This window comes from Anser brachyrhynchus, assembly GCF_964034855.1.
Source record: "Anser brachyrhynchus genome assembly, chromosome: 1".
In the NCBI taxonomy this organism is placed as follows: Eukaryota; Metazoa; Chordata; class Aves; order Anseriformes; family Anatidae; genus Anser; species Anser brachyrhynchus.
In genome coordinates, this window is record NC_137694.1 from 36811512 (window position 1) to 36838024 (window position 26513).

General features: G+C 42.9%; 2 protein-coding genes across 6 annotated transcripts in view; both read left to right on the forward strand.

Moving 5' to 3' along the window:
* LEMD3 (LEM domain containing 3) overlaps window positions 1-11207 on the forward strand; it is a 48970-nt gene extending 37763 nt beyond the window's left edge. For both annotated transcript variants that reach the window (XM_080576648.1, XM_080576649.1), the window contains 4 exons: window positions 3282-3363; window positions 8497-8602; window positions 8685-8763; window positions 9014-11207. In XM_080576648.1, coding sequence (XP_080432774.1) covers window positions 3282-3363; window positions 8497-8602; window positions 8685-8763; window positions 9014-9177 — 431 coding nt within the window. In that variant the 3' untranslated portion in view covers window positions 9178-11207. The remainder of the gene's footprint in view (window positions 1-3281; window positions 3364-8496; window positions 8603-8684; window positions 8764-9013) is intronic.
* A 625-nt stretch (window positions 11208-11832) lies between these two features.
* Window positions 11833-26513, forward strand: part of MSRB3 (methionine sulfoxide reductase B3) — an 84708-nt gene continuing 70027 nt past the window's right edge. Inside the window, exon 1 of one of the 4 annotated variants that reach the window (XM_080576664.1) lies at window positions 11833-12169. Coding sequence is in view for 2 of the 4 variants with exons in the window: in XM_080576662.1 (XP_080432788.1) it covers window positions 12100-12169 (70 nt within the window). In the remaining 2 variants the exon portion in view is untranslated. The remainder of the gene's footprint in view (window positions 12170-26513) is intronic. The other 3 variants (XM_080576665.1, XM_080576662.1, XM_080576663.1) reach the window with 3 other exon arrangements.

Genomic DNA, 26513 nt, shown 5'->3' on the forward strand with positions numbered 1-26513 from the left:
CACGTTAGTTTTCTGTAGCTGAACTTAGCTGAATTAAACCTCATCAGCCACATTGTCCTTTCTTAACGTTTAGTAGTAATACTTCAATGTCAATATCTTTTCTCTCTAATGAAGAACCTTGTGTGTTGTGTGAAAGTGCATAACTTCAGTGCATTCAGCTAAGCATTTTATCTTTTTTCTCTTGACTTTGATAAGAAGGGTTACTATTTCATAAATAAGTGATCTGGGACTTAAAGTGAATAAATTTGTTTCTCACAAATGTATTTATCTGCATCTTGTGAAAGTCTTCAATCTTATGTGCATCAAATCCACGTCTAAAGATCTGTTGGGCTGTTTTATAAGTCGTGGTGGAGATGACAGGGAATCTTTTTTGCAATAATACACTAGTGAATCAAGAGGTAGAGCAAGCTGTACCACATTTTCTTAGGTGTTCGTTTTGAAGTCTGTGCAATTGCCCCTTCTTCCATCATAGACATATTCCAGTCACAGTGGTACAGGGCTTGTTGACAGTGGTCACCATTAGTGGCTGCTGTCTGAACGCCCATGATACTGTCACCTTCAGTTTAAGGTCATAAAACAAAGCACATTATGATTGAGATACAAAGTTCCTTGATTCTCTTAAAGGTTCTTGCTAGTCCTGAAGAGGAATTTATGGAAGTCCTAAATGTTTTCTTGTCACTGGTTTACTGTATAAAATTGTTTATTTTTCTTTCCATATCCACCTTTTCACCCTCAGCTTGTAATCTTAACTGCTGAGACCTATTCAAGAAAAGAAACAACAGATGAGATGCTGAGTTATGATTTAGCTTAGACTGTTGTCCTGCAAGAATGCTTGCATATGCTCTTACTCGGAGGAACTCTGTTGTGAGAATATTTTGTATGTTCCATGCCAGTGTAAATTTTTAAATAACTAGTACTGTGATCAGAATAGTTTTGTCACCTAGTAACTGAAACTTGCTCTTTTGTGGGGAGGAAGTAGAATTAATTGTTACAGACATCTCTTGAACTTCACTGCTTATCTGTTTACTACACTATTTTGAATTTTGCTACATAGGTACAGTACTTTGCCCGTTTCTTTGTTTAGCCTCCAATTTCAGTCTGATTTCTGGGATTTCTGGTATACGTTTTAATGCCTATTACTATGGTAGCAATTATTTTGCGTATCAGTGATTTCTGTAGTTATTTTTTCCATGCAACATAGATGGAGCTTTTTGTAAGCACCTGAGATCCTCATGGGCTTTTGTTTGGAAGATGATCAGAAATTGGAGCTGGTAGAGCTTGGTTTTATAGGTATCTACATTAAAACACAAATTTTTTTTGGCTATTTTTGCATAGCTTAGCTGCCTTCTTAAATTACAGTGGTTTTTTTGGAGTTCAAAAACAACTTCGCAGAAATGTTGGTCCTGTGCGCCAAGGGTCTCTGCAGATAATCTCACCATTCTTTATCATTGGATTAAAAGGATGTGCTGAATAAACCTAGCTATTAACAATCAGCACATAATTTCCTCAACCCCACGCCTTTTCAGGTCCAGGTCCATGACTAGGCTACCCCAGATCACCTTCTCCAGTGTGGTGTGGTGCCCCAGTGTACAATATGCTGGTGACATTTCACCTTCCCTTGATCTGCTGGAGCCGACCTACCTGAGTAAGGTAAGTCCATCTATTTTTCAATGTTGCTTAGTTCTGTAAAGTTTTTATTGTATACCCTACATACAATTTTTAATCAAGGGCAAAAAACTTTACAAAACCATGTGCTATTGAAAAAAGGACTTGTCCTTAAGCTATAGGCAGCTCAAAGATAGATGCAATGTCACCAGCATATTTAGAAAAACATTCCCAAGAAAAACTGGACAATTGTAGGTGTTGGTGACTTGGATAATGTGTGTATATCCTCTTATTAGAGCATTTCTAGTTATTTGTGGAGGTTAAGGTTAGATTCAGAGCCCACATTTTCTAACTTCTAGTTGGTAACTGTATGTTCGGGTTTTGTTTTTTTATTATTTTTTTTGCCTTAAATTTATGTAAGAACTAAGTCATCTATGCTGTATCTTCAGGCAGTGAACTTTCTCGTGGTTAGTGCTTGCCTTTCACATGCAGTATCTTCTGTGTGATTGACAATAGGTGTTTTTTGGTGGATTACGGAAGAGCAGTGGTGTTCATATATGTTGGGTATACTTCCAAGATTTTGTTTTTAAAGGTCAGCAGTAAGAAGCACTGCTGCCTAAAACTTAGACCTCTAACACTTGAAATGTGACATCTTGAATCTGTCAAACTTCAACAAAGTAGGGACTGAAAAAGGAGAAGCATTAGCCTCAGCTTGGTGCATCATTACGTCTTGTTGAGATTTGTAGTCTTATGTTTAAACTCTTCCATCTACTCACCTCCAAATCTTCAAAGTAAAACTTCCTTCAAGCCTTGAAAGTTGTTTCACCAGGTTATGCGCTTTGTTGGGCCTTCTCGTGGCATGGAAGTACCTTATTTGAATCTGAAGGGTCCTGTATTCCTTTTCTTACGATGCAATCTTCTGTTGCGACTCCCAGAGGGAGAACTTGAGAACTTTAGAAAGATGATAGTATTCATTTTAGAAGCTTAGATATTTCATGGGACTGTTCAGCTTTGAAAGAGTTACTCTGCTGTTACTTTTTAATTTCCATTTTTCTTGCATCTGTTGTGTCTTCTGCTGCATTTCATTTCGTGTTTTTTCAAGTTTCTCAACATGCGTGTAGTATCTAGGGTTATGCAAGCTCCATCCTTGTAGAGGGGGTACTTGACAGTTGTTACTGAAACACAGATGCAATGAAACATCCATCTAAGCATCTCCCTGTCTCTTAGACCAGTGGACAGTAGACTGCCCCGGAAGTGGAAGAAATGAAAATTTATTAGGTATTTAAAACTGGTTAACCTGCAGCTCCAAAGATTTGCTCCAGATGTTAAGAATATCCGTCTTTTCACATAGACACAATGCCAACGCTTTTTTTTAACTGCATAGTATTTAAAATACCTTCCATTCCTTCCATTTACTATGGCCCAAACATAAGTGAACGCATTATCTCTTTAAATCTAGAAGTTATAAATATATAAAAAAAAAAAATCAATTACTGGGTATGATCCACTTTTGTCAGTGTGGTAGAAGACTTGGGAGACTTATTTGCTTGAAGGTTTTTCATATGTGGATGAAAGTATTAATTTGAGTAATACCTTTCTGTTTTTAATGTATCAAATGGTTAGCTAGATGTATTTATTGACTTCCATAATACCTATTAAATTTGTTTATCTTATAGCATTTCATCTAGACAGAAGAAATTCTCCGCCAAACAGCTTGACACCATGTCTAAAGATTCGCAATATGTTCGACCCAGTTATGTAAGTTAAAAAAAAAATCTCACTCTATTTTTGTATTGATTTGGAAGTGTCTACTTTTGTTCTCTGAGAGGGGTTTGGAAGAAGACAGTAAACATGCATACTTTGAAAGAAGTGTAAGTATATAGTGTATTTGAATGAGTAACAAACTTTGCTTCATGTGCCAAGAGTTAAGGTAGAATAAGTAATTGTAGCCTTTTAAAGCTTCACCTTCTGTGTGATGTTATATCCTCACTGGCTGTGGACTAGATCATGTTAGGAGTTGGGGTCTGACATTTAGGGCACTAACACGTTGGTTATGCCAGCTACACCTTTTTGGTCTTTGAAATCTGGTTTGTCCAGGGCAGGGACTCCAGAAATCTCTGAAGTAATTTATTCCCTGATATGATTACATAATGGAGAAAAGAGGATGCTACGCTGCCTTACAGAGTAAAAATAACATGCTAATTGAGACTGAGGAGTATGAGAAGCTGAACACAAAACAAAAGCTATCGATAAGAATAGGGATTAATAGGAGGTAGGAAAAAACCAGCAGAGACACAAGTGATTGCTAACTTCAGATATACATCTTCCGGTCTGTTTCATTTCTGTTTCTAGACATGCTTAAGTATTTTAGCTTCTTGCCTTATTAATTGAAAAGCTGTTAGTTAATTTAGTTGAGGATCTTGTTATCTCTATCTTAGAGAACTACTCTAAAAACTGTTTTCAGTGGCTTTAAGGCTTTATGACTATTATGGGCAGAAACCCCAGCTGTTGCTTCTTTCATAGATTAAAGCTTGCAGTAGGGTGAATAAGACCGAACTTGTAGGTGTTTTGAGGCAAATTTAAAGCTCCTTCACTAGAAAAATTGGCGGGAAAAAAAAAGATTTAATGAGAGTTTTGGGTGACATCAGTTGTCCTTGCTACAAAGGAGACTTTGTGAGCTATATTGGTTGGTCTGAGTAGTGCTGAAATCCAGTCCTGAAGCTTCACTGTAATATTTATGGGTATACTGCATTGGTTTTATTGTTTCCAAACGTTAGCTGTTCAAAGTGTATCCCATTAATGGAACTGGTAACTAGGATGTTTCTTCCTTCAAAATAGTCCCTCCTTATAGGCTATGCCTTTGCTGTAGACTTCAGTGTTGCTTGACATAGATTGGATCAGTATTAGAAAGTACGTTTAAGCTAAACTTTATAAACTAGTTGTTCTCTTTCAACTTTTCCTTAGTGCCTCTGTCCAGTCAGCTATTTGAACATTACAACTTGTATCTAACATATACATGTTTTAGATCTTTTCTTTTGGGTGTTGTGTTAGCTCCATTACTGAACTGCTGAATTATAGTCCTAGTGGGATTCCTAATCTAATTCTGTATTGCACCCTCTGACCCATTTCTCTTCCATGAGGTGTCTTACAAAGGACTTTACTTTTTTTCCACATCCTCGCAATAATTTACAAAACAAAAAGCACCTCAGTGCAAGAGGAAATACTTTATTCAACTGTGTATGTCAAAAGGAAGGAGGTTTTATGTTCTTATCCCAGTCTGAAAGAAATGAATGCTTTCCTTGACCTTCTAAAACGCAGACTGTACCAGTGTATGTGATTAGGTTGGCAAATAGTTTGATTTCAGATGAGAAGTATGCCAAGGGTGCAAGGTATGGTTAACAAAGTTTTAGTTGTTCTTTAGTGTAGTTCAGTTTTAGTTGTTCTTTAAGTCAAGCTATTATATGCAAGCTATAAGTGACTAAGTATGTTTCAACAATATGCCAGTAGCTGGTAGAAGCCATCCGTAAAAGTGGTCTTTTCTCTTGGTCTGAGAATCATCTGGAGAACATGCCAGTTAACTTGTATGTATCAATGCTGGCAGAGTCAGGAACCATCTTTCCATTTCCAAAAGTCAGGAACTTACCTGAACGTTGTGAACCCTCAGGCCACAGCAGCTGACTTAAAATTTTTGAGTAGTTTTGGGTGTATGCTCTAGGCATTTACTATGCCAGACACCAACCTGTATTCTAAAACATCAGTCTAGGTATCATTTGGATAAACCGTATTTGTTTTTCTGTATCTGCCCCTAAATTGGTGGCAAGAGTTGTTCGTGAAACGTGGTTAGCATTCCTGCAAGAACTACCTTGACAGCTGATGGAACATACATATGCAGGATCAAGGAAGGGCAAGTCATGCCTTTTGGGGGGCCTGTTTCATTATGGGAAATTCCAAGTTAGTTTCAACTGTTACTGTTTCGTGTGCAAGTTCTGTAAAACAAAAAAAAGCAGACTAGACTAAGAATACACTTGTGTTCAATTTCCAAACAGGAAATGAGCACTTGGAAGTAATTCAGTGACTTGCAGTATTTGGGGAAAAAAAAAGTCTGGTTTATACCAAACCAGCAGAAAAGCTGATTGCCTACCCTACTCTTCTTGTGTTAGCTGGCTTTCTGCTGATAACAGCATGCTTTTCAAAAAAATCTGACCCCTTGGACATGAGTCCTGAGCTGGGCGGGAGGGAATGTGCCCAGGGCAAGATTTCCAGGCTTTTTCAACTTTGACTTTAGTTCCCTAACATCCTGAACACAGCCTGTTGTTATTTAGAAAATACCACTGTTCAAACTGTTTATATAACTGGAAGGAACTTGTATATTCCCTTCATAGAATCAATTCAGAATACAGAATCACAGAATATCCCGAGTTGGAAGGGACCCACAAGGATCGTCAAGTCCACAAGTTCCCAATTTAGGTTGGGAAAGACCTCTGAGATGATCAAGTCCAACTGTTAACCTAGCACTTCCAAGTCTACAGCTGTACCATGTCCCTAAGCACCGCATCTACGTGTTTTTTAAATACCTCCAGGGATAGTGAGTCAACCACTTCCCTGGACAGCCTGTTCGAATACATCACAACCCTTTCAGTGAAGAAATCTTTATTAATATCCAACTGAAACATCCCTTGAGGCCATCATAACTTGAGGCCATCTCCTCTTGTCCTGTTGCTTGTTGTATGGGAGGAGAGACCGATCCCCATCCCGCTACAACCTCCTTTGGGGTAATTGTAGAGAGCAATAAGGTCTCCCCTGAGCCTCCTTTTCTCTAGGCTAAATAAACCCAGTTCCCTCAACTGCTTCTCATAGGATTTGTTCTCTAGACCCTTTGCCAGCTCTGTTGTCCTTCTTTGGACACACTCCAGCGCTTTGTTTCAAGTGAGGGGCCCAAAACTGAACACAGTATTTGAGGTGCATCCTCACCAGAACTAAGTACAGGGGGACAATCGCTTACCTAGTCCTGCTGGCCACACTATTCCTGACATAAGCCCTTCATTTTGAGCTGTCTAGTAGAAAGAAAACATTTGGTCTTTCAGTCTGAGTAGGATATATCTTCTAATTTTTGCAGGGTTTTAAGTTGTAGGTATTTTCCACTGGAAAGTCTCCTTGCCACTGGAACCTTCATTTGCATCTTTTGCACACTTGTGTCCCTGTCCTACTTTGTTTATATACGATCTTCCTGAGTAAGTGGCATCAATTGATTCTCTAACCAGTCAACATCAAATATCAGAAACAAATCCGGCATTCGATGTTGCCAAAGTCCCTCAAGTGTTGTCTTACAGACTGTCTTGACACAAGTGTATGTGGAAAGATGAGTTTATGGCTGCTTGCAGTTTCAGAAAGGAAGGTGATGGCAGGCAGGTAGAAGGGGAGGACAAACACCTAAAATATGGATTGCTCTTTTTGGTTCTTAGGATTGAATTTTTTAAAGCAAACTATGAGACCCAATTTACCAAATATTCAATAGCTGAAGTACTAAGTAGGCCCCAGAGGCAAGAAGCTGATGTCAAGTTTTAAAGAAACCACTCAGCTGGCAAGGATGAGATTGTTGGGAATGTGGGGAAGGAGGATGTTTACTCTCTGTGGACTAAACATGAGTAGACTTTACATTGGTCTTCAGCTAAACAGTTTGGTCCGTGTACTCTGAGGGGAAAAAAAAAAATCATTGAGTGACAGAAGTTACCTTTCAAGAAAAAAAACGTTGATTCTATAGCAAGCTGCAGTGGAACGAAGCCTGAAGAATCCAAGTGTACTTATTGGCTGTGTGTAGCTCTAAGTAGTTTCTTTAAACAAGAGCAGTATAAAATGTTTTCTTTTAGAGGAGAAAAATGAAAATGAGTCACATAACTAAAGGTTGTGTGGCTGTTGACAGAGTAGATGCTCTGTAGCTGCCCATAAATTTGATATTCGTTTGTAAGGAGTTGTACTTGCGTGCAAGTACTTGTACACGCAATTTTATCCTTACGGGTTTTGAACTTTAGTGTCATGTGCTTCACACCCGAAGGAAACTTTCTGTATTTTCTCACGGGTTTTTCCAATGTCACATTGAATTCCTATGTCATGTGATTGGATAATTTTAGGTACTGAATGGAGAATGCTCAAAACCTCAATGTTTGTTCTCAATTTGTTGTAAGGAGGTACCTCTTAAAATGTAGTTTTGCACTTTATCCAAGTTCTTGATCTCAGCTCTATGTAACAGATCAAAAATGTGCAGAGTAGCCTAGTGTTAGAGGAAAACATCTGTAGAGCACAATAATGGATGCTAAGGACCTGGCATTATGCTGTATACACTTTGAAGAGTTCGACTTTGGACCACTCTAATCTAGTCCTATGGACTGAATGCCTGTTAGCAGCTGTGGTACATTAAATGCCCTCTTGATGACATCACTGAGTGAAAACCAAAGATGATTTTAGCTCACCTTACTCTGAGGTGATTCAGTAATGCAAACCAAAGCATGGGGCATGGAGATGATGGAGAGATTTGCTTCAGGAGCTCACCTGGTCAGACGTAGAACTCTAATGTAAACTCACCTGAACTTGGCACATTTTTTTGAACCATTTTAATAGTACAATATTGATCGTTTATTTTGTTAGTATATGGAAATGTATTCCAAATTAACTGTTATATTGCAGCTTTTAGGTGTGGATGGTTTTGTCAGGTTTCATGGCAAGTACAGAATGAATTATACGTAGGAAAACTTTTTATGAAAACTATTGGATCATAATCTGTATACTTCAGACTAGTGTTCTTGTTGCTAGAGCTACTAACACATTTGTTTCTGTCATGTTTTGCAAGTTTTTAGAAGATGACATGCTGGATTAAACCTTTAATTGTTTGCTTAGGGAAATAGGTGATCACTGGCATCTAGCAATTCAAGAAGCGATCTTGGAGAAATGCAGTGATAACGATGGAATTGTTCATATTGCCGTGGACAAAAATTCACGTGAGGTGAGTGTCTTTCCAGTGACATCTTAATACTGCTGATCCTTGTCAGCTGGACTTTTAACAAAAACTCTCTTTCTTAATGCAGGGTTGTGTATATGTCAAGTGTCTATCTCCAGAGTATGCTGGAAAGGCTTTTAAGGCATTACATGGCTCTTGGTTTGATGGTAAGAAATCGGGGTTTATGACAAAACTTGTAGAAATGGCAGAGGATGGGTGCGGTTTTAAATGTCCTTTTAGATGGCAAAGTGTTTAACATCTGAAGTATTGAGCTGTAACAAAAAATGTCTTTTTAGTAGTCACTGTCATCTGGTAAACTAATTTCCATGTAATGAAAATGTTTGGGTTTATTTGCTATATCCTGAAGCAAAAATTAATAATCCTGAACTAGAAGATGTTTTTGTATTTGCCTTATAGGAAAGCTGGTAACAGTAAAATACCTGCGGCTAGATCGATATCATCATCGTTTTCCCCAGGCTCTTACCTGCAACACTCCACTAAAGCCATCAAACAAACACATGAACTCTATGTCACATCTCCGTCTTCGGACAGGCACAACTAATTCTCAGGGAAGCTCCTGAGAAGACTTTCTACAACTGCTAGGACTGTTACTTGCAACAGGAATTTTCCTGTATGGCTGCCGTCTTCCTTTTTTAGTGCTTTTTGTATGTAATACTTTAATGAATTAAATAAAAGTTTGAACGTTCCAGAAATCTTGTTTCCAAAGGGACTTAGCAATGAGGCAGTAATACTGAGCTGACAGGAAAAAAAAGAAATTGCTTCAGGAAGTTTTCCGGGGCTATAGTAAACCAGTGCATTTAAGTTTTGCATGAGGAATACCGAATTCATTAAACATTTTCAGATGTGGTGACTGTATTTTTGCACCAAGACGTGTTTTTGATAATACAAAAGCATGGAGAAAAGACTTCCTGTATTTCCATAGTTTCCTGTGAAATAATCTTGTGGGTATTTTGTAACAAACAACCTACAGTTCCTGATGGTGAATAAGTTTAAAAAAAATTTTTCAGTCAATATTAGTTTTTTCTTTTCTTGCCGTAAAATAATAATCTGCAGCTAGGGTATGGGGAAAGTTAATTTGGCATTAGTGGTTGCATTATAAGTGTGAGGGAAAACATACTGAATGAGAATGTACTAGGTTTTGTATATAAATGTAAATGCTGGTGGTGGCAAAACTGGTTGTGTTCTGTGAGGATGTCTGCATTGAAGCAGTGAATAAGCTTCCTATTTTATTCAAAACCTAATGTTTTATATGGTTTTGGCTATACCATGACAAGAGGCCAAATACCTTAAAGTGTTAGATACAAGTTAAATATCTTTTATAGGTTTTATATTAAAATATCTTATGATTTTGTGTGAGAGGTCTGATACCAATTGTATTGAATTCAAATTTGTGAGCAATAAAGAAGCAATTGGCAGATACTGGAAAAATATTTTGTGAAAAGCTGTATTTATTATGACAATTGCCAGGGCTGTGACAAAATACCATTTGGGATTAAGTGACTTTTCCAGTACGTTGTAACTTGTTTTACTGAACCAGTTACCTGACAAAATGTTAAAAGGTACATACTTCCTTGCAACAATTTTGGTTGATACAAACTAGAAGTACAGCTGACAGTAAATTTTGTGATTCCAACCTCTAAATTTACTAATGTTTATCCCGAACTCCAAAATTGTTGCTGAGAAGTTTAGTTGCAAATCTAAGATTATTGGCTTTACTTCCTAACTTCCACAATGATTTTTATCGAAGTATCCAGCTGAATATCCCATAGGGGTTGAGACTGGAAGTACACCAGTCCAGAAAATTTTATCGTTAACTCACTTTACTTTGTAGATACGATGGATTTGCAGCATGGACTTGCACAAATAATGCACGTTTTTCTTATGGTTAAGTAAACATGATGCACACTATTCTGCAACAGAAAATCCTATTGTGCCTTACCTTTGTGCTTTTGTGGGCACCATGTTTATTATTGGAGTTTGTTAACCGAAAAATTTTAAATCCTCAGTTTTATGTCTCAGATGCTAATGAATGAGTATATATAATATATAATCAGCCATGCAGAATTCTACTTACCGAGGACAAGTACATATTTTTGATGGGTAAGTGGATTGTGCCAGGTCTGGTAGATTTTGATGAGTTTTACTATATACATATATGTATATGTATAATATACATGTATATGTATTATATATATGTATATAAACTAATTTTGTTGTATTTGATGTGCATCATAGTGATTTGTTAACCTGACCTTAGTGACCCCATCTTGTGACCTGTTGCAAGAGTGATTGTAAAAATAGTTGTGGCATTTTAAAAGGTCGCATCTTGATACAAATGCATCCATCTTGCTTCTAAAATATATTTCTTGTAAACACTGTACATTACTATTGTAATATGTACTATTATGCAGCTTATTTTACCTTAAACTGTTAAGTTGACCAATATCCCTTCCTGCAAGACAGATGGGAATGTGTATAATACCCGAACGTTTGAGAAAAATCAGATGTTTGTTGTAATTTGTCACCCTGTCCTGTAAAAACAACCGAAAAGCAAACCAAACTCAAATTAAAGGTTTATTAGGGGTTTTTACACGTGTCTCACCTTCTAGGTACTTGGATGCCTCTTCCACGTGAATACTTGTTTGCAGTGAGTTGCCTTAACTTTTAACGGTGGTTAGGGCTGGGAGGGGGGTGGGTGGTGGTGGTGTGTGAGCTTTGTGTAAGGGTCACTCAGCCTCAACACATCCTACCTGGCAGCGTAGGGCTGGCATAGAAATTGGAAAATGTCATAGAATCATTAGGGTTGGAAAAGACCTCCAGGATCATCTGGTCCAACCATCCCCCTACCACTACTGTCACCCCCTAAGCCATGTCCCTGAGCACCACCTCCAGCCTTTCCTTGAACACCCCCAGGGACGGTGACTCCACCACCTCCCTGGGCAACCCGTCCCAGTGCCTGACTGCTCTTCTGAGAAGAAATGTCTCCTCATTTCCAACCTGAACCTCCCCTGGTACAACTTGAGGCCATTCCCTGTAGTCCTATCACTAGTTACCTGTGAGAAGAGGCCGACCCCCAGCTCCCCACACTCTCCTTTCAGGTAGTTGCAGAGAGCAATGAGGTCTCCCCTGAGCCTTCCCTAGACCAAACACCCCCAGTTTCCTCAGCCGCTCCTCACAGGACGTGTGCTCCAGGCCCTTCCCCAGCCTCGCAGCCCTTCCCTGGACACTCCAGGCCCTCGGTGTGTGTGTGAGAGCAGAGCCCGAAGCCGCTTCGCCCTTTTCTGCGCGGTGCCTTCGGTCGGGCTGCGTGCGGGGCGCTCCCCGCCGGGCGCTGTGCTCATATTTGGCGTTGGCCGCCGGTGCCCAGGAATTTCCCGTCATGCCTGCCTGGGCGGCGGGCCCGTCCCCGCCATCCCGGGGGGGGGACCGGGGGGAACCGGGGCCGTCGCTCCCGCGGGCCTGGCCTCGCCTCTCCTCTCCTCATGCGCGCTGCGCCGCCGCCGCTGCTCTCCGCGCTCCTCCTGGCGCTGGCGGCCGCCGCAGGAGCCGCAGGTAGGAGCCGGCCCCTGCGGCGAAGGGAGGGGGGGGCGGGGGGCTGGGCCGGGGCCGCACCTGCGGCGGAGGGGAGAGGCGGGGGGGTCCCCTCGGCAGGGCCCCGGTACCGCCTCGCAGGGCCCCCGCGGCCGCCCGGAGCAGGCCCGGTCCCCGCGGCCCCCCGCTCCCGGCCCCCGGTGCCGGCGGCGTGCGGGTGGGGGTGAGGGGGGAGCGGGCGGCGGGTCCCTTCCCCGCGGTCCCCGGCTCGGGAAGTTGGGCTTCAGCGGCCAGAAGGGGAGTTGGGGCGTCATGTGCGCCTTCAGAGCTCGTTCATCGTTTTATTTATTTATCATTTTTACCTAAACGGGCTCGGTGTGCTCATCCGCCGCCTTTGTACTGCGCCGCTGGGCAATACAGGACGCGCAAAGAGCGAGCTGTAGCTGAGGTCCTGCTGTCCCCTTTCCCTCGCTGTCCCCTTTCCAGGTTAATCTAGCCGGTTTTGGTGCTCCTTCACGCTCCCGGGGCTGACGCCAGGCTGAGTTAGGCTCCGTGTGGATGTGACAGACCTGCGGCAAACGCCGGCTTCGCCGGGGGGCTGAGCCCCAGCCCCTGTCCCCGTAGCGTAAGGGCTGCCCCAAGGCACACTGATCCCAAAGGACTACCGAAAACACAGGCTAATGACGGGTGTTTATAGATAGTGCCAGATATTTGCGATAAATATCGGATATTCGTAAAGAGTTTTGAGCTTATCTACGTCCAGGAGAGCGCAGAGCTCTGCGCTACGCGTCAGGCTTTGAGCTCTTTCCCTCCCAAGCTTCCTGTGGTGGCCACCAGAACGGTCCCAAACTGTGCTCCTTGGAGAGACGTCAGACAGCGATGTGCAGCGGGCAGACACCTCGCCGGACTGACACAGCCTGTTTGTGGCAAGCAGTCCCTAAATGGAAAACCCGGCTCCGCTCCCGCGAGGGCACAGCACCGTTTATTTCCAGCCCAAGGGTTAATGCTTTGCACTCGCCCCGTTCATGCCCTCGCCGAGCTGCCACGAGCGCTCGCAGTTTTGTTTGCTGACGATTCCCAACTTTTCGCCGCGCTGCTGCATGCCTCCGCGGTTCGTCACGACTCCTGGGCTGCCAAATTTGGTTGGTAACGGTGCCCTTTAAGTCTGGTTCTGGAAGTAGTTTCCATGTGGCTTGTCATCCTAATCAGACGTTTGCTCATAGTTTCTAAAAGAATCGCCCGCGTTGCTGTAGGCATGGCTTAATTTAGAGCAGCATTTCTTAGCTACCTTTTTAAATATACGTAGGGAATTAAGTAAGGTGAATGGTTTAACCAGCGTTGCTAAATAATCCTATAATTCCTATAAGAAGATTTTATTTTTTGGACGAAGTTCTGCAGTGATTTCTCAAAACCACTGAAGCCGGTGGAGTTAAGCCATCTATAGTTCAGTTCCAGACTGCGGTTGGTTGGTCATTTTCCTGTCTGACGTTTCTTGGATCTTTATAATACACATTAGAGAAGACCCATTAGGAGAAAAAAAGAACTCTATTTTTTCCCCCGAAAAACCACAATCTTTAAAAATAGTGCCTTTGTACATGGGGTAATGTTTCTATATTTGGTACCAAAGCCATATAAAGCAGTTGATCCTTGACGAAAATAAAATCTTTTGACTCAATGACCTTGTTTATTTTTCCAAGGGGTGCTGTCTATACACTCCCTCAGGGATTTGGTTAATATGGATTTTGCTCTTGCAAGTACCTTAAGATTTCCTCACAGCTGTGTGATAAGGGAAACTTGCACATGAGGAATCTACTTGGTACGTTGCCCTGATATTTAGTAAGGTATGAGGAGGATTTTGTTTGCTTGCTCTCATTTAGTCAGCTTTGTAAGATGATACTTTTTTCTGTATTATTTAAAGTCCAGCCTATTTATTACCTGAGACATGCTAGAAAATTAAAATTCCCTTTAAATAAATGGTTAAAGGTTCCTTTGTTATGTTGTTGGGTGTATTTTAAATGATGGGGGAATAGGAGGGAGAGCAGAGATCTCGCTGTTAAGGATTTAATCTTCTCAGCCAGAAGGTCAAGAAGTCTGCCTGTCTGCATCTGGCTGGCACCGCTACAAGGCGGTGATGCAGTAAAGCCATCCAATTTTGAGATAGCTCCGTTGAGTTGCATAATTCAAGTGCGTCCTCATTACAGATCAACACTCAAGCAACGTGTAACATTTGTGTCAGCCCTACGTAGGGAATATGACCTTTTTTTTTTTTTTTTCTCCTTTGTATTCTTTTTCTAGTTTCATTAAAAGCTCTAGTTTTGGCAGCCCCCAAGGTACAAACTTCCTCGCACCATGCAGGGTTTAGCTGATGGCAGCCTGGGATAAACTGTCAGCCTTATTGTAGCTCGGTCTAGCCCTGAATTGGTTATGGGCTCCTTCAGCCAAAGGACCCCCAGGAAAATGGAACCTCACATTCCTGGTGCATTTAGAGGGGTGTGTATAGGATGAATTTAGAATAAAGCAGGGTAGGGATTTTAGCTGCCCCTGAGTCACTCTGGAGTTGGTATGCTTGTTTTGGAACAGCCTCCGGGACTACAGGGAAATCGGTGGTTTCTTGCTCTGGAGTACTTGCGTCCATACATGGACTTATTTAGAGGCAACTTTCTGCATGTAAGCAGAGATCTTGAAAACCTAAGGACAAAACCAGGAAGACTTACAGCCTTTGGGGCTTTCTGTTTTGTCTCATAGAGCACGAAGCGGCTACTGGTTAACTTCCCTCTCTCCTGTCGCTTCTGTCAGGATGCATTGTTATCTTTTCAGATACTTCATTCACCTCAGAAGGATGTTGGGTTCTCTGTAAACTATTAATGTGTACTAGCTAAAACAAAAGCACAAAACTAAACATTTACGTCCTCCTCTGTGGAAATGTGTGAGCATATCACCAACTAGCGGTGTTTTAAAAGTGATTTCCAATTTGGCACTTAAGAAAGGGAAGGGAGCATGTGTTATATCATTAGCTTCTACCAGAAGATGAAGAATGGTGTTCTGGGCGTTAAAGGGGGTTTTTTGCGTCCTTTACCTGTGAAGATGGCGATCCTTCTGTTTTGTCTGAAAACAGGCCACAAGAGTTCTTTGGGAGCTCCATTCGTCAGGAGGCGATTGGAAATTATAATTTATCTCCTTAGCTCCAGCCTTCTGGTTCTCATTTAACAGCCTGGGTTCCAATAGCATTATCTGAAAGCCACACAATCCAGCAACTGTTCCGGGGAATAAAGAGGCTTTTCTCAGTAAGGACTTTAAGACCTGAAGAGCTGAAACAATACCAGCCCAAAACAGGCCAGAGCAGCGCTTAAACTTATAAGGTGCTAACACAGTTTCGCTGTCTTCACGGACTTAAATTTGAGCTCAGCATTGTTTTGTAACATGATTAATAGCACAAGTGCTGCTTTATTTACAGGGAGCGGTGGAAATGATCTTTCCAGTAAGTTTTGTGTTTAAACACCATTCAGCGCTTGAGCGTTGCACGGACAAAATGTGAAGACAGGGCTTCTGCCGAGCTCCCCAGCTCACGCTTTCCTTTCAGTAGCATCCGAATGCTGGGATTAAGGATTTCTTTGAAATGCAGGTAGCAGTTTAGCAAAACATAGGTCGTGTGCATAGTTTGTTGGGAAACGGTACCAGGTCCAAGAACTCCGAGCGTGGTGTTTGGACGTATTTCCCTAGGGAGCTTTTTAACTCCCTGTTCTTCCAGAGAGGGACAACGCCTTTGCGTTGCACCTGATGGAAAACAACTCCCTGCTGCCAGGAAATAACAATAGTGCTGGTGGAAAGTTACTGCCAAATGCCATCAGTTTCACTCCCACTGCACAATGAGAGTGGAAAAAAGAAATCAACCCAAGGAATCTTAGCAGCTTCCTGAGGAAGTGATCCGTGCCAGTCCATGCCCAGAGAAAACAGTCCTGAAAACGTTCAGCCTGGCTAGGAGATTGCCCTGGTCTCGCTCAGCTGTATTCCCCAGCACCTGGTTCTGGGGCTCCAAAAGCATGCAGGGAAGGTGCCAGAGCTTTTAGCCACTGGTATTTTCAAGGATCTGTGTGGCTGGTTGCCCGGGGTCAGGTTCACGAGGGCGTTGTTCTCAGTGCTCTGGCCTTAGGATCCCTGTGACAGGTCTGGGAGCACTGGGCCAGCCTAAAGCACGCGCTGGTTTGATGTGAGGTTGCTGTGCCTGCTCCAGTCCGGCCATGCACTGACCCAGTTGCTGTGATCCTGAAGCCCAGGCCCGCAGAGCAGGTCGGAGAGGCTCAGCATCGTCCTGCCAGCAGCAGCCGCAGTGCGGGTCTATGGGAGAGGAAGAGGTGAAATGTGCTTTGGGCTGTACCCTCAGTTTCTCCTGTTTTTTTACAGGATTAAAATCAGTTTCATTAACTCCGTATCGACAGAGGGAAGTGCTGATAGCACACCTTGCTCTGTGTGCTCTTCCTCGTTTCTGGTCTTCCACAGAACTTGGCACCCTGCGCCCAAAAACGCAAGGCAGCTCTGCTGCTTGCCTCTGAACTTCAGAGAGGTGCTGAGCTGTGCCGAGCTATTTTAGCAGGGGCCGAGCCACGCCAGGTCAGATTACTGCCAATGCTTTGCAAGACCCTCAGACTCTGCCCTTGAGGTCCTTTAAATATGAAATACAGTAGCTGTTACAGGCTGGGGAGAGGTTTTGTTGCTTTGCTACATATGAATTATAGAGTAATAGATTTTTATTTAAAATATGCCAGGCAAGTAATAACACTGACAGCGATACACACACTATAATAGCTTCTTGGTGCAGCGCTATTTAAGATAAGATGCAGGTTTTCTGAGCGTTGTTGCATCTCCACAGCCACTCCTGCAGATAAACAAAGTTCTTCAAAAATTTTTGCAGAGGTCAGACTTTCTGAAGCACTTTTTTTTTTCTCCTCTTTTGGACTCTCCCAAGTTACTTCTGTCTTGTGCCCCAAACCAGCACCATATTCCAGCCGGTACCTTGCTGCTGAGGAGAGCAGATTTCCTCCCAGCCCCTGCTATTATCTATGGTGCTTCTCTTTTTAATAAGCTCCTGATTGTCACTTGCCTTTGTTTTTTGCAGTAGTATCACACTGTTAGCTCAGTCTGTAGGCACTGTAACCCTGTCATCCTTTTTTGCAGCACTGCTGCTGGTCTTGCGCTCTTCATTTTGTTTTTGGTTTTCATTTTTTGTATTTTTTGAGTGTTTTTGTTTTTTCTTTGATAAAGTCCAAATATGGTTCTTTGTACATAGCCATACTGAATTCCATCTTACTGATTTTTGACCATTTCTCCAGTTTCTTAGGATCATCTTGAGTTCTGCCCAGCCCTTTGGAGTGCTTCCCACTGCTGTCAGTTGATGTCTCTGCAGAGACCCACTTCTCTGCAGAGAAGTGCTGGGCCCTTGACGACTCCCTGGGGTGTTCTTCCAGCCCGGTAGTCAGCTGTGCTCCCAACTGGCAGGACCTTGATCCAGAGGGGAGATGCTTTGCTGGCTTGCTTGTGAAAATACCACTGGGGGCTCTGTCAAAAAGTATGTCATCCTTGAGATCTGGTGCATTTGCTGCGTTCCTCCTGCCTGTAGAATAGAAGGAAATTTTATTGGTTTCACGGGGTTAGTTTTTGCAAGTCTGTCTTGGCTGCCTATTGCTTTATTACCTTTCGGTTGCCTATTCGGGATTTTTTTGTAATTTGTTTCAAAAGCTTTCTGGATGCTGAAGGTATGCTTATAGGGATGCAGTTCACTGATCACTCTTTCTCCCTTTTTAAAAATCGACATTGTCAGCTTACCCCTGAACTTTTAGAAAGGCAAAAGCCTTTCAGACGTCCTCAGAGGTGCTTGCTCTTTTCTGAAGAATTGCCTCGGGTCATTTCCCAAACACTTTAGGGTAAGTTTTGTAACCCTAAAAGGAAGTGCAACCTCAGACAAAGGTTGCAGACACACAATAGCCTCATAATCCAGGAATACAGTGATTCAACATTAGTGTGCCTAATTTCAGATACACGGTCTCAAATTTGTCTCGCTAAAGCACCTGCAATGAAAGAGTGAGAATGGAAGTGGGTAAATTTTGATAAAGCTCTCCAAGCTGTGACGAAGTAGAAGAAGTGCGATCCCAGGGGTGTAATGGTCAGTTGTCAACACACCTTATGTCGACAGAAACGTAGTTTTAGGAGAAAAATGTTCGCCCCAAGTTTTACATGGGATTTGAGTAATGGGTCCTTCCTGAGCAGGAGATCAGGAATGGGAGTTTTGCAGAGTATTTCGTGTGGTCTTGGAGGAGAAATGGGACGTTGTTCCTCAGCTTTTGGTGGAGGGTTGTTTCCAGCATTGTTAATGTCCTCTGAAATTTTGACTGTCGGGGAGGCGAGATGTAACCAGGCTGAGTCTTTAAGCTTTGCTCAGGACATGAAATCGGTACGAGTTAAATCCAGAGCTGAGTGAGTTGTCCAATCTGTGACACTGCAATGGGAGAGTTACTTGGGGCTTGGAGTAGAAACTACAACCCATAACTTTTGTGATCCAAACTTCTGCCCATCCTGTCTGGCTCAGCCCAAATAAGGGCTTGTTTGTGCTGTGGGCTGAGATGTCCTGAGGCTGCCTCAGCAGAAGTCAGCCTTGGGCCTGGGAACATGGGTCCTGGAAACTTTTACAGTGGTTGTAGGAGAAACATCCCAAAACCAAGTACTACAAAGCCCTGAGCACTTAGTCCTTGAGTTTTCAGGTGTCTGTTGGATGGGAACTATCCATCTCGATCTGCTCATCTTCCTTCCTCTCTGCTCATATGATTTATTGGCTAGGGCTGGGACTTGCTCCTGCAGTGTTTACTTCCTAAGTGAACAAGTGATGCGAGATGTTTGCAGGAAGCTCGGGAGCTGTAGAGCAGGGTCAGGCCATGCAGAGTCTAGCAGAAGACTAATACTGGCCATGCATAATTTGGTAGCAATTGGTACTGCACAGTGATCACAGTTGTGATTCTGGTATATCCCCCGTTTCACCAAATATTTGGGTTTGTGGGCCAGAAACAGAAGGTTGGTATTTGTGTGCTGGTGTCCACCAGCTGACAAACCTTTGTGAAGGTGGATGGCGTCCATCAGTGATGTAGGGGACGGCCGTACTCCACAGGCAGCATTGTGCAGAGAAGGATCTGTGCAACAGAGCCAGGGCAGTCCCAAACCAGTCATCGCAGCTGCTTTACATGATTGCCTCTGTTCCTTAAAAAAATCCCTCAAATACACTGTCATGGAAGGCCATCTAGATAGTTCAGGCCTGTTTCCAACCTGGTAACGTGTTGTGCCTGTTGCTTTCTTTGTGTTTGGTTACAAATAGTGAAATTTGCAGCTGGACCTACCCGATCATACAGTCACAGAACGGTTTGGGTTGGAAGGGACCTTAAAGCCCACCCAGCTCCAACGCCCTGCCATGGGCAGGGACACCTCCCACCAGACCAAGTTGCCCAAAGCCCCATCCAGCCTGGCCTTGAGCACCTCCAGGGATGGGGCACCCACAGCTTCTGGGCATGGCATAGCTTAAGGTTTATTTTCTTATCAGCTGCCTATGAAACTACATAAAAAAATCCAAACATCTAGATAAGTTATACCTGTGAACACCAATTTAAATACACATAAAAATGCAAGAGGATGAGAATCTTTCCACATATTTATCCAAGTGCTATAAAAATGGCATACCTAATGAGCACATCAGGCTAGTAACCAACAATTGTTGTGTTGTGTTTTTTAAAACCTCGAAGCAGACATCCAGCTAGTGGGAGTGGTGTGAGACATCAGGACCGAGAGGAGAAACAAGGACCCGTGGGGCATTAATTGTAGTGTTCCCTCTTCTGGAGGAGGACCCCAAGCAGGACGGCAGCACGCTGCGTTTTGGGGCAAGGCTTCGTGAAGCTCCCAGCTTCTGCAGGTGGTAGCTTGTGTGTGCAGGGAGCCGGACAGGTGTCGCTTGTAAGAACAGCTCAGGCAAAGAAAACACCCACGTTTACCTTGGGGTGCTGCGCCACATGGGAGCTCCAGAGCCGTGAAACTAAGGCTGAGAGGAGCAGGGAGCGAGCCTGGCCGCTGCACCTGAAATCATTGCTTTAAAACTTGTCTCGATACATTTAGCTAGAATTAACGTTTCTTTTGCTCGTGAATCGAAAAGCAGCGTCAGGATGCCCAGTGGCGCAGAATTTTGTGCAGCACATCCAGTGTAAATACATTTAGCCAATTAAAAAAAATAAAATGTTATGCTTGTGCATTTTTTAACTGCACTGGAGTGAAAACTGGAATTCAGCTCACAGTTTCCAAGAAAAATTTTGCATTAAAGGAAGTTTGTCTTTGGACATTTTCTCTTGTATGAAGAAAACGAAGCCCTGAATAAATGCATTTATCCTTGTAATTCCCTAAATAGACGTAGATATACATAGAATCCTGGTTATTAAATAGTAGCAGAAAATTTAGTGTAAATTTTTTTGTTGATCAACATGCTTAACGATAGCCTAAAGAAGTGAAGATTTGTTTTAAGAAAATGGTGTTACAAATGTAATTTAAATAAATTATCAAATTTAAGTAAAGTATTAAATTTAAAAAAAGTATTTGTTGAGTTAGTTCAGCTTGAGCAGATGTTTAAAAGCAAGCAAGCTTCATAACTGAATCAGATTCATTGCTGTTGGGACAGAAATAGTCGTTGCTCTCTCCCTTTTCAGTCACTGGCATTCACTATGAACTCAGTTGGATTGTAGTACTGTGTATTCAAGGAACATTTAAAATATAAAATAAATTCTCCTCTTTCCTTATTTGTTGTAGGGTCTTCTCAGTGCGTTAGCAGTCTTTAAAAACAGCAGTACATCTCTGACGAGAGGAGACTTTTTGGGGTATGGATTAGATGTGGTTTAAATTTTATTTTTCTTTTTAACTGCATAAAGGTTCTCTGTTTTTCGGGTGGTTAATGTAACTATTACACTTTGTGTGCAAGTCTTTTCTTTGTGCAGGATTAGATTTTCTTGAAGCTATTTTTTAAATCTATTTTTGGATAAAAGGCTGAGGTTTTCTCATATATTCCTAAGGATGTTCTAAATACGAGCATGACACAATTCCTGTGATCAAAGGTACGTTCTTGCCGAGTGCTTTTATTCCACAGACGTGTATGTGCTGGGGCTGTTATTTGCGGGACAGCTCACGGTGCTGTGCGGTTTTATGGCAGGGAGATGGCTCCTCTCTGTGGGGAGGAGTGGTACTGGGTTTAGGCACGGCCATGGAGAAAATGTCCATGTAAGGGAGGCTGCTGGGAGAGGCAGGCAGCAAGCATGTCCTTAGCTCGAAATGCTCTGCTGCAGCCTGGGAGGATAAAAACCAAACAACCGGCCTCAGCTGGCCTGGAGTGCCCATATGCCGGCTAGCCAACAGATCTGGAGGAAATTTTACAAAGCTTTGCTTCTAAGCATTTTTTTTCCAATTTTTCCAATTTAATTGTATTTATTTTTACAAAATATGAGATGATACTCAGGTCTGATTCACAGTCCGATTTAAAAATTATATTTTCGAATGTGGTAAATTATAAAAATACGGAGAGAGAACATCTTTCAGCTGGCCTGTGCTGAGGGATTGAATGCTGAGTGCAATGGCACAGGCTGATGTGTGGGTAGGACATGGCTCTATGTGTCTTTTACTCCAGAAAAGCTTATTTTTGCAGTAGGGGTCTTGGCATTTACGGGCGTATTACATGCACATACATGTAGATAGATATTAGCACCATCCGCTTTTTCGACTGAAAGCGTTTTAAATACCTTAAAAATCCTCTGGCCGTATACTTAGTGATTGTTTGCTGGTAATTTCCTGTACATGTTACAACCCCACGGCATTCGATCCTGCACCGAGTGGCAGGGAGTGGTGGTTCTGTGACGTTTCTTATCCCCAATAAAGTTCTCTTCTCTGAGAACTCTTTAAATCAGAAGCCAAAACACAGCTGAAATGCTAACTGCTTGTAGCTCTGATGTGCCTAGGGACCTTGTTTCCTTCAGAAGATGAGTGTCGTTTCTCAATTTAAGCTCACCTGTGATGCTGGCAGGGACAGGAGCGCGTTTGCCGAGGTGTCACGGGGCTTTTTCACTTGTCTCAGCTTAGGAACAAGTAAGATGATGTTCAAGAGTGCCTTTTGGAAAGAGCGCTCTCTGTTGATGTTTCGGGTAGGAGGTCCTGTTGAAGTCATATCAGTTCTCACTGGAGCTTTCTCTTTGCCTCATTTCATGAGACGTTATACCCCAGCGGCGTGGCTCCTCTCACATATCCATTGTGCGTCCTTACCTGGGCAGGCCAGTGCTGTAAGCTGAGGAAGGAGTCCTGAGCTCAGGTGCACTGCATAACACAGCTTAAAAGGACTCAATTCTAAAGGATTTCTTGCTTTAACCTTGAAAATTTGTCTTTTTTTTCTTCTTGAAGAAGTAACTGTAAACTAGTGTGAAGTTGTTTCGGGAAAGCAGAACAGAAATTCCCTTTGAAGGGCTTCCGTTCACTGTGGAAAAAAAGAGTGGTAAATGATGCATGGGATTTTTCCTGAATTAAAAATAGAAGAGAAAGCTTACGAGTTCTGCTGTGCTGGCAAGCTTGACAAAGCAAATATTGGTGGAGAGGGAGAGCACGCCTCCCCAAATCTAGCTGAGAGTATAAATAGCTTCCATGTCTTCAGTGCTAGGCTACCTTTGGGATAAAGCTCCTGCACGGCAGTAACCCACAAGTCTGGGGGGTTTAAAACTGTTGTGTTTTTTTTTCCTTCAGTACTGAAAACAAATTCTTCATTGGTGAGCAAAGCAAAAAGCTTTCAGGCTTGCCAGTAGGAACTGTTAAATTAAAAGGTTGTTTCCAGAACACTTGTATCTCATCAGGCGAGCACCAGAAGCAATTAATCCTTTACCGCCGCACCGGAGAGGACTGATGGACTGGAAGAGATTAGATAATTTTCAAGATGTTGAAAGGATTCTGCTTCTCAGAGCAGACCCATTTACGAATGGTTTATGAGCGCCGTGCTTATAAACTCGCTCCGTACAAGGAATGCGCTGCGTGCTGGCAGGCTCCCAGGGCAGGGAAACCAACAGCGCGGCAGCAGCGCGCTATTTTGGTGCGTCGGATCTGGGAGGAGCAGGAAGAGATGGGGGGAAAATCCCAACTGACCTATATTTACGCTCCTGCAGGAAGTATTGCCAGCCCTAACCGTTGGGTAAGAGTCTGGCAACGAGAGGTGTAGGAGTGCTTGCAAGGCTCGGAGGCTCCCAGCTCCTGCCCTTAGCAGAACGGCTTGTCCTTGGCTGTCCGTGGTTTTGGGGTTCATGGCTCGGCTGCTCCCTCTCTTCCTCTCCTTGGGGTGACACCGTTTGCTCCTGTCTCCTTGCAATCTCACTTTTCTCTTCCCATTTGTTCCACTTCCCACAGGGCTTGCAAAGTCTTGTCTCCCTCCTTTCATTTCACACCCCTCCTTCAAGACCAAAGCAGCCCCTCGAGCAAGGACCCTCTTAGCTTTTGTATTACTTACAGGAGAATTAATTAACCCTCCTGCCCTGTGCGCTCCAAGTATTGAACTGCTGTGATTCATTATCACGCTAGTCTTAATATCCTTATTAGAGTCCCATGCCTTACTTTTGGTAATCCTTTCTTTCTCTCCTGATGCTTTCTTGCTGTGATAAATTAGCTAATGGCCACTTAGTCCTCTTCCCCCCATGGCTTCTGGCCCTGGCCCACGCTCTCTGTTCAGGGGGACCAGTACCGCTGCAATGCTGGGTGCAAGTGGCACTTAATAAAACAAGGAGAATTCAGTGTCACGGCTCTTTTCTTCGGTGGAAGTGGTTATAGAGCAGGGAGACGTGCTTTACCCCTCTCATTTATTTATTTATTTATTTATTTTCCGTAAAGGTACAAATGTTGAAAAAAGCCTTTGCTTTGATTATTCTTTCTTGTCTCCTACCTTCTTGACTCGGTCCCTGGGCACACCTCCGTGGGCTTTTGTTTCACGAGCACACCGCCTGTTTGCTGCCAGACTGGTTTTCGTGAGCTGGAGATGGGAGCAGCGTGAGAGCCAGCTGAGCCAACAGCGAGGGATATTCCTGTAAGGGACTGCGAGCTTCCCGTCTTTGGCAGCCGGTACCAGGGAGAATGTTAGCTCATTTCAGGCATTAAATGAAAATTAAATATAGCTCTTCGTTCTCTGCTCGGAGGTAGTGTCTTTCTCTTACAAATCACTTCTCTGTTCTTGGATACCTGCTCTAATGTGAATGCAAACTCACAGGCACACAAAGTACTGCCTCCTTACTTAGCACATTTTCTTCTCAGCTATTGAAGTCGGTGAAATCATCCTGAGTTGTGAGCAGCAGTTTCAGAATCTGGCTCGTTTTCCAAGGTTTTAATGGATTACTGGGTTGAAAAAGATGATTGTAGCCTGCAGGAGGATTGAAAACTGACTCCAGGAATCTCATCTCTGTTAGGTGGCGCTGTTAAAATAATGAATATTGACAATATTGCTGCTGAAACATCCCAGCTAGGATATAAAAATGAGACATCAATAGCATTACCAGATCAGGCCATGTTTCCCCATTTTAGGTCAGAAAGAGAGGGTGTTGGGAGCCCTGGGGCAGCGGGACCCCCTGCGCCCCATCCCGCCTGCCCCTCTGCTTGCTCTGCAGCACGGGGAGTAACTTCAAGTTTAAAGTTTGACATTTCCTGGTTTTCCACTCAGATATTATGGGATATGGCAGTAACGACCTCTTTTATCAGGGCAAAACGTAAACTTCCTAAAAGTAGACTGGATTGACGTTCAGTTTGCACATTCCAGAGCAAACAGCTACGGAGAACGTGCTTTAATTGCGAGTGTTAAAAGTGACGTGGGAATTCAGGCTGAGCACTTCTGACTGCTGTGGCTTTAATTGAGAAGCTGGTATTTTATGAGGGGAGTTGGAAATAAAGCTATATACAGACAAGCGTGCAAGTTAAATGCCACAGTTCCTTTGCATACTTGTAAGGCTAACACAATTAGTTTCTTCTAAAAATATTTTATGCCTCTTTAGTAAGCCTTTGAGAAGGTTATATTTATAATTCTCTTTATGATGTTTTGCTGCATGTTGTTAGCTGCTAATTATTGAAGTATGTTGCTCTAGATCAGGGAGCTTTTGCAACATGTGTTAATGGCAAATCAGGAACTTATGGAGACGCCCTCAGTTTGCATTATCAGTTGATACACAAGCACATGAAAATGCAGAGCCTAAGAGCCCTCTTTAAAGGTGAGTTTCCAAAGGTTTTGTCAATTGACTTCACGGTTTTGGACAGGACAAGAAGGGATCTTCACCGAGGTAGGAAGGCACATGTATGTAAGGAGAGTACTTTGGCATGGAGGAAGGCTAAATCCCAAAGTTGAGGGATTTGGAACTGTATGGCGGGTGAAAGACCAGAGACCTTCTGGGATCAGCAGGGGGAACGGGAGCTCATCCCTTCTTCCTCCAGTAAATGACTGGCTGTCCTCATCACCCTCCTCAGAAGCTTTCCTCTGTACCATTCTCCTGCGTGGCCGGCAGTCCTGTATTGGATATTGGATCAGACTCCATTAATATCTCTCTACAAGCTGCTAAACATTGCCTTTGCCCCCCATCCCCCCTTGGCACATACCGTGACAACCTGAGACATCTAGCTCAAATGGTAAAGACTCTAGCTCAAATGGTAAAAACTCTGGGATGCAATGGAGGGAGCAGGAGAGACCAAGGGCCTTTGGCATTTGCAGTGACTGTGTTAAGGGAAAGTGGCTAGGGACTAAACAACTGTTTTGACCCAGAAATCCTTGATACACCAACAATTTTGCTCATATGGTGCTTTCGCAGCTGCATTTCTTGTTCCTGCAGTGCCCAATGGTTGTGCTGTTCTGTCTGCTGAGTTTGACTTGGCTTTAAGTAAGCAAAAGCCAAATTTGAAAATAAAAAATAAATCCAAATGGTAAGACCGGAATAAATGCATATATTAAATATTTCACTAAGTTTTATCAGTGAAAGGTTTGGTTATAGTTTGTTTGTTTTGGACTTAAATCAACAACAAAAGAAACCAAAGCTTTTGCAAAGCAACTGTTAGAACTTACTGCTTGTCTGGAGAAACTTAACAAAACAAATACTAATTAAAATTAACTTGTTACTGTAACACTTGACTACAGAAACTTCCCAGGCCTTTACTGTCTTCTGACTTGTAGTTGTTAGGATTTCTCCAGTATGGCAGTATTTTTGCTCCTTTGCTTTGTCCAGTGACACTGAAATTCCTGACATAGGAGCCTGGCTCTCTGGCGAGCATGTAGGGATCTGTAATTGTTTCCTGTCCTCAAAAT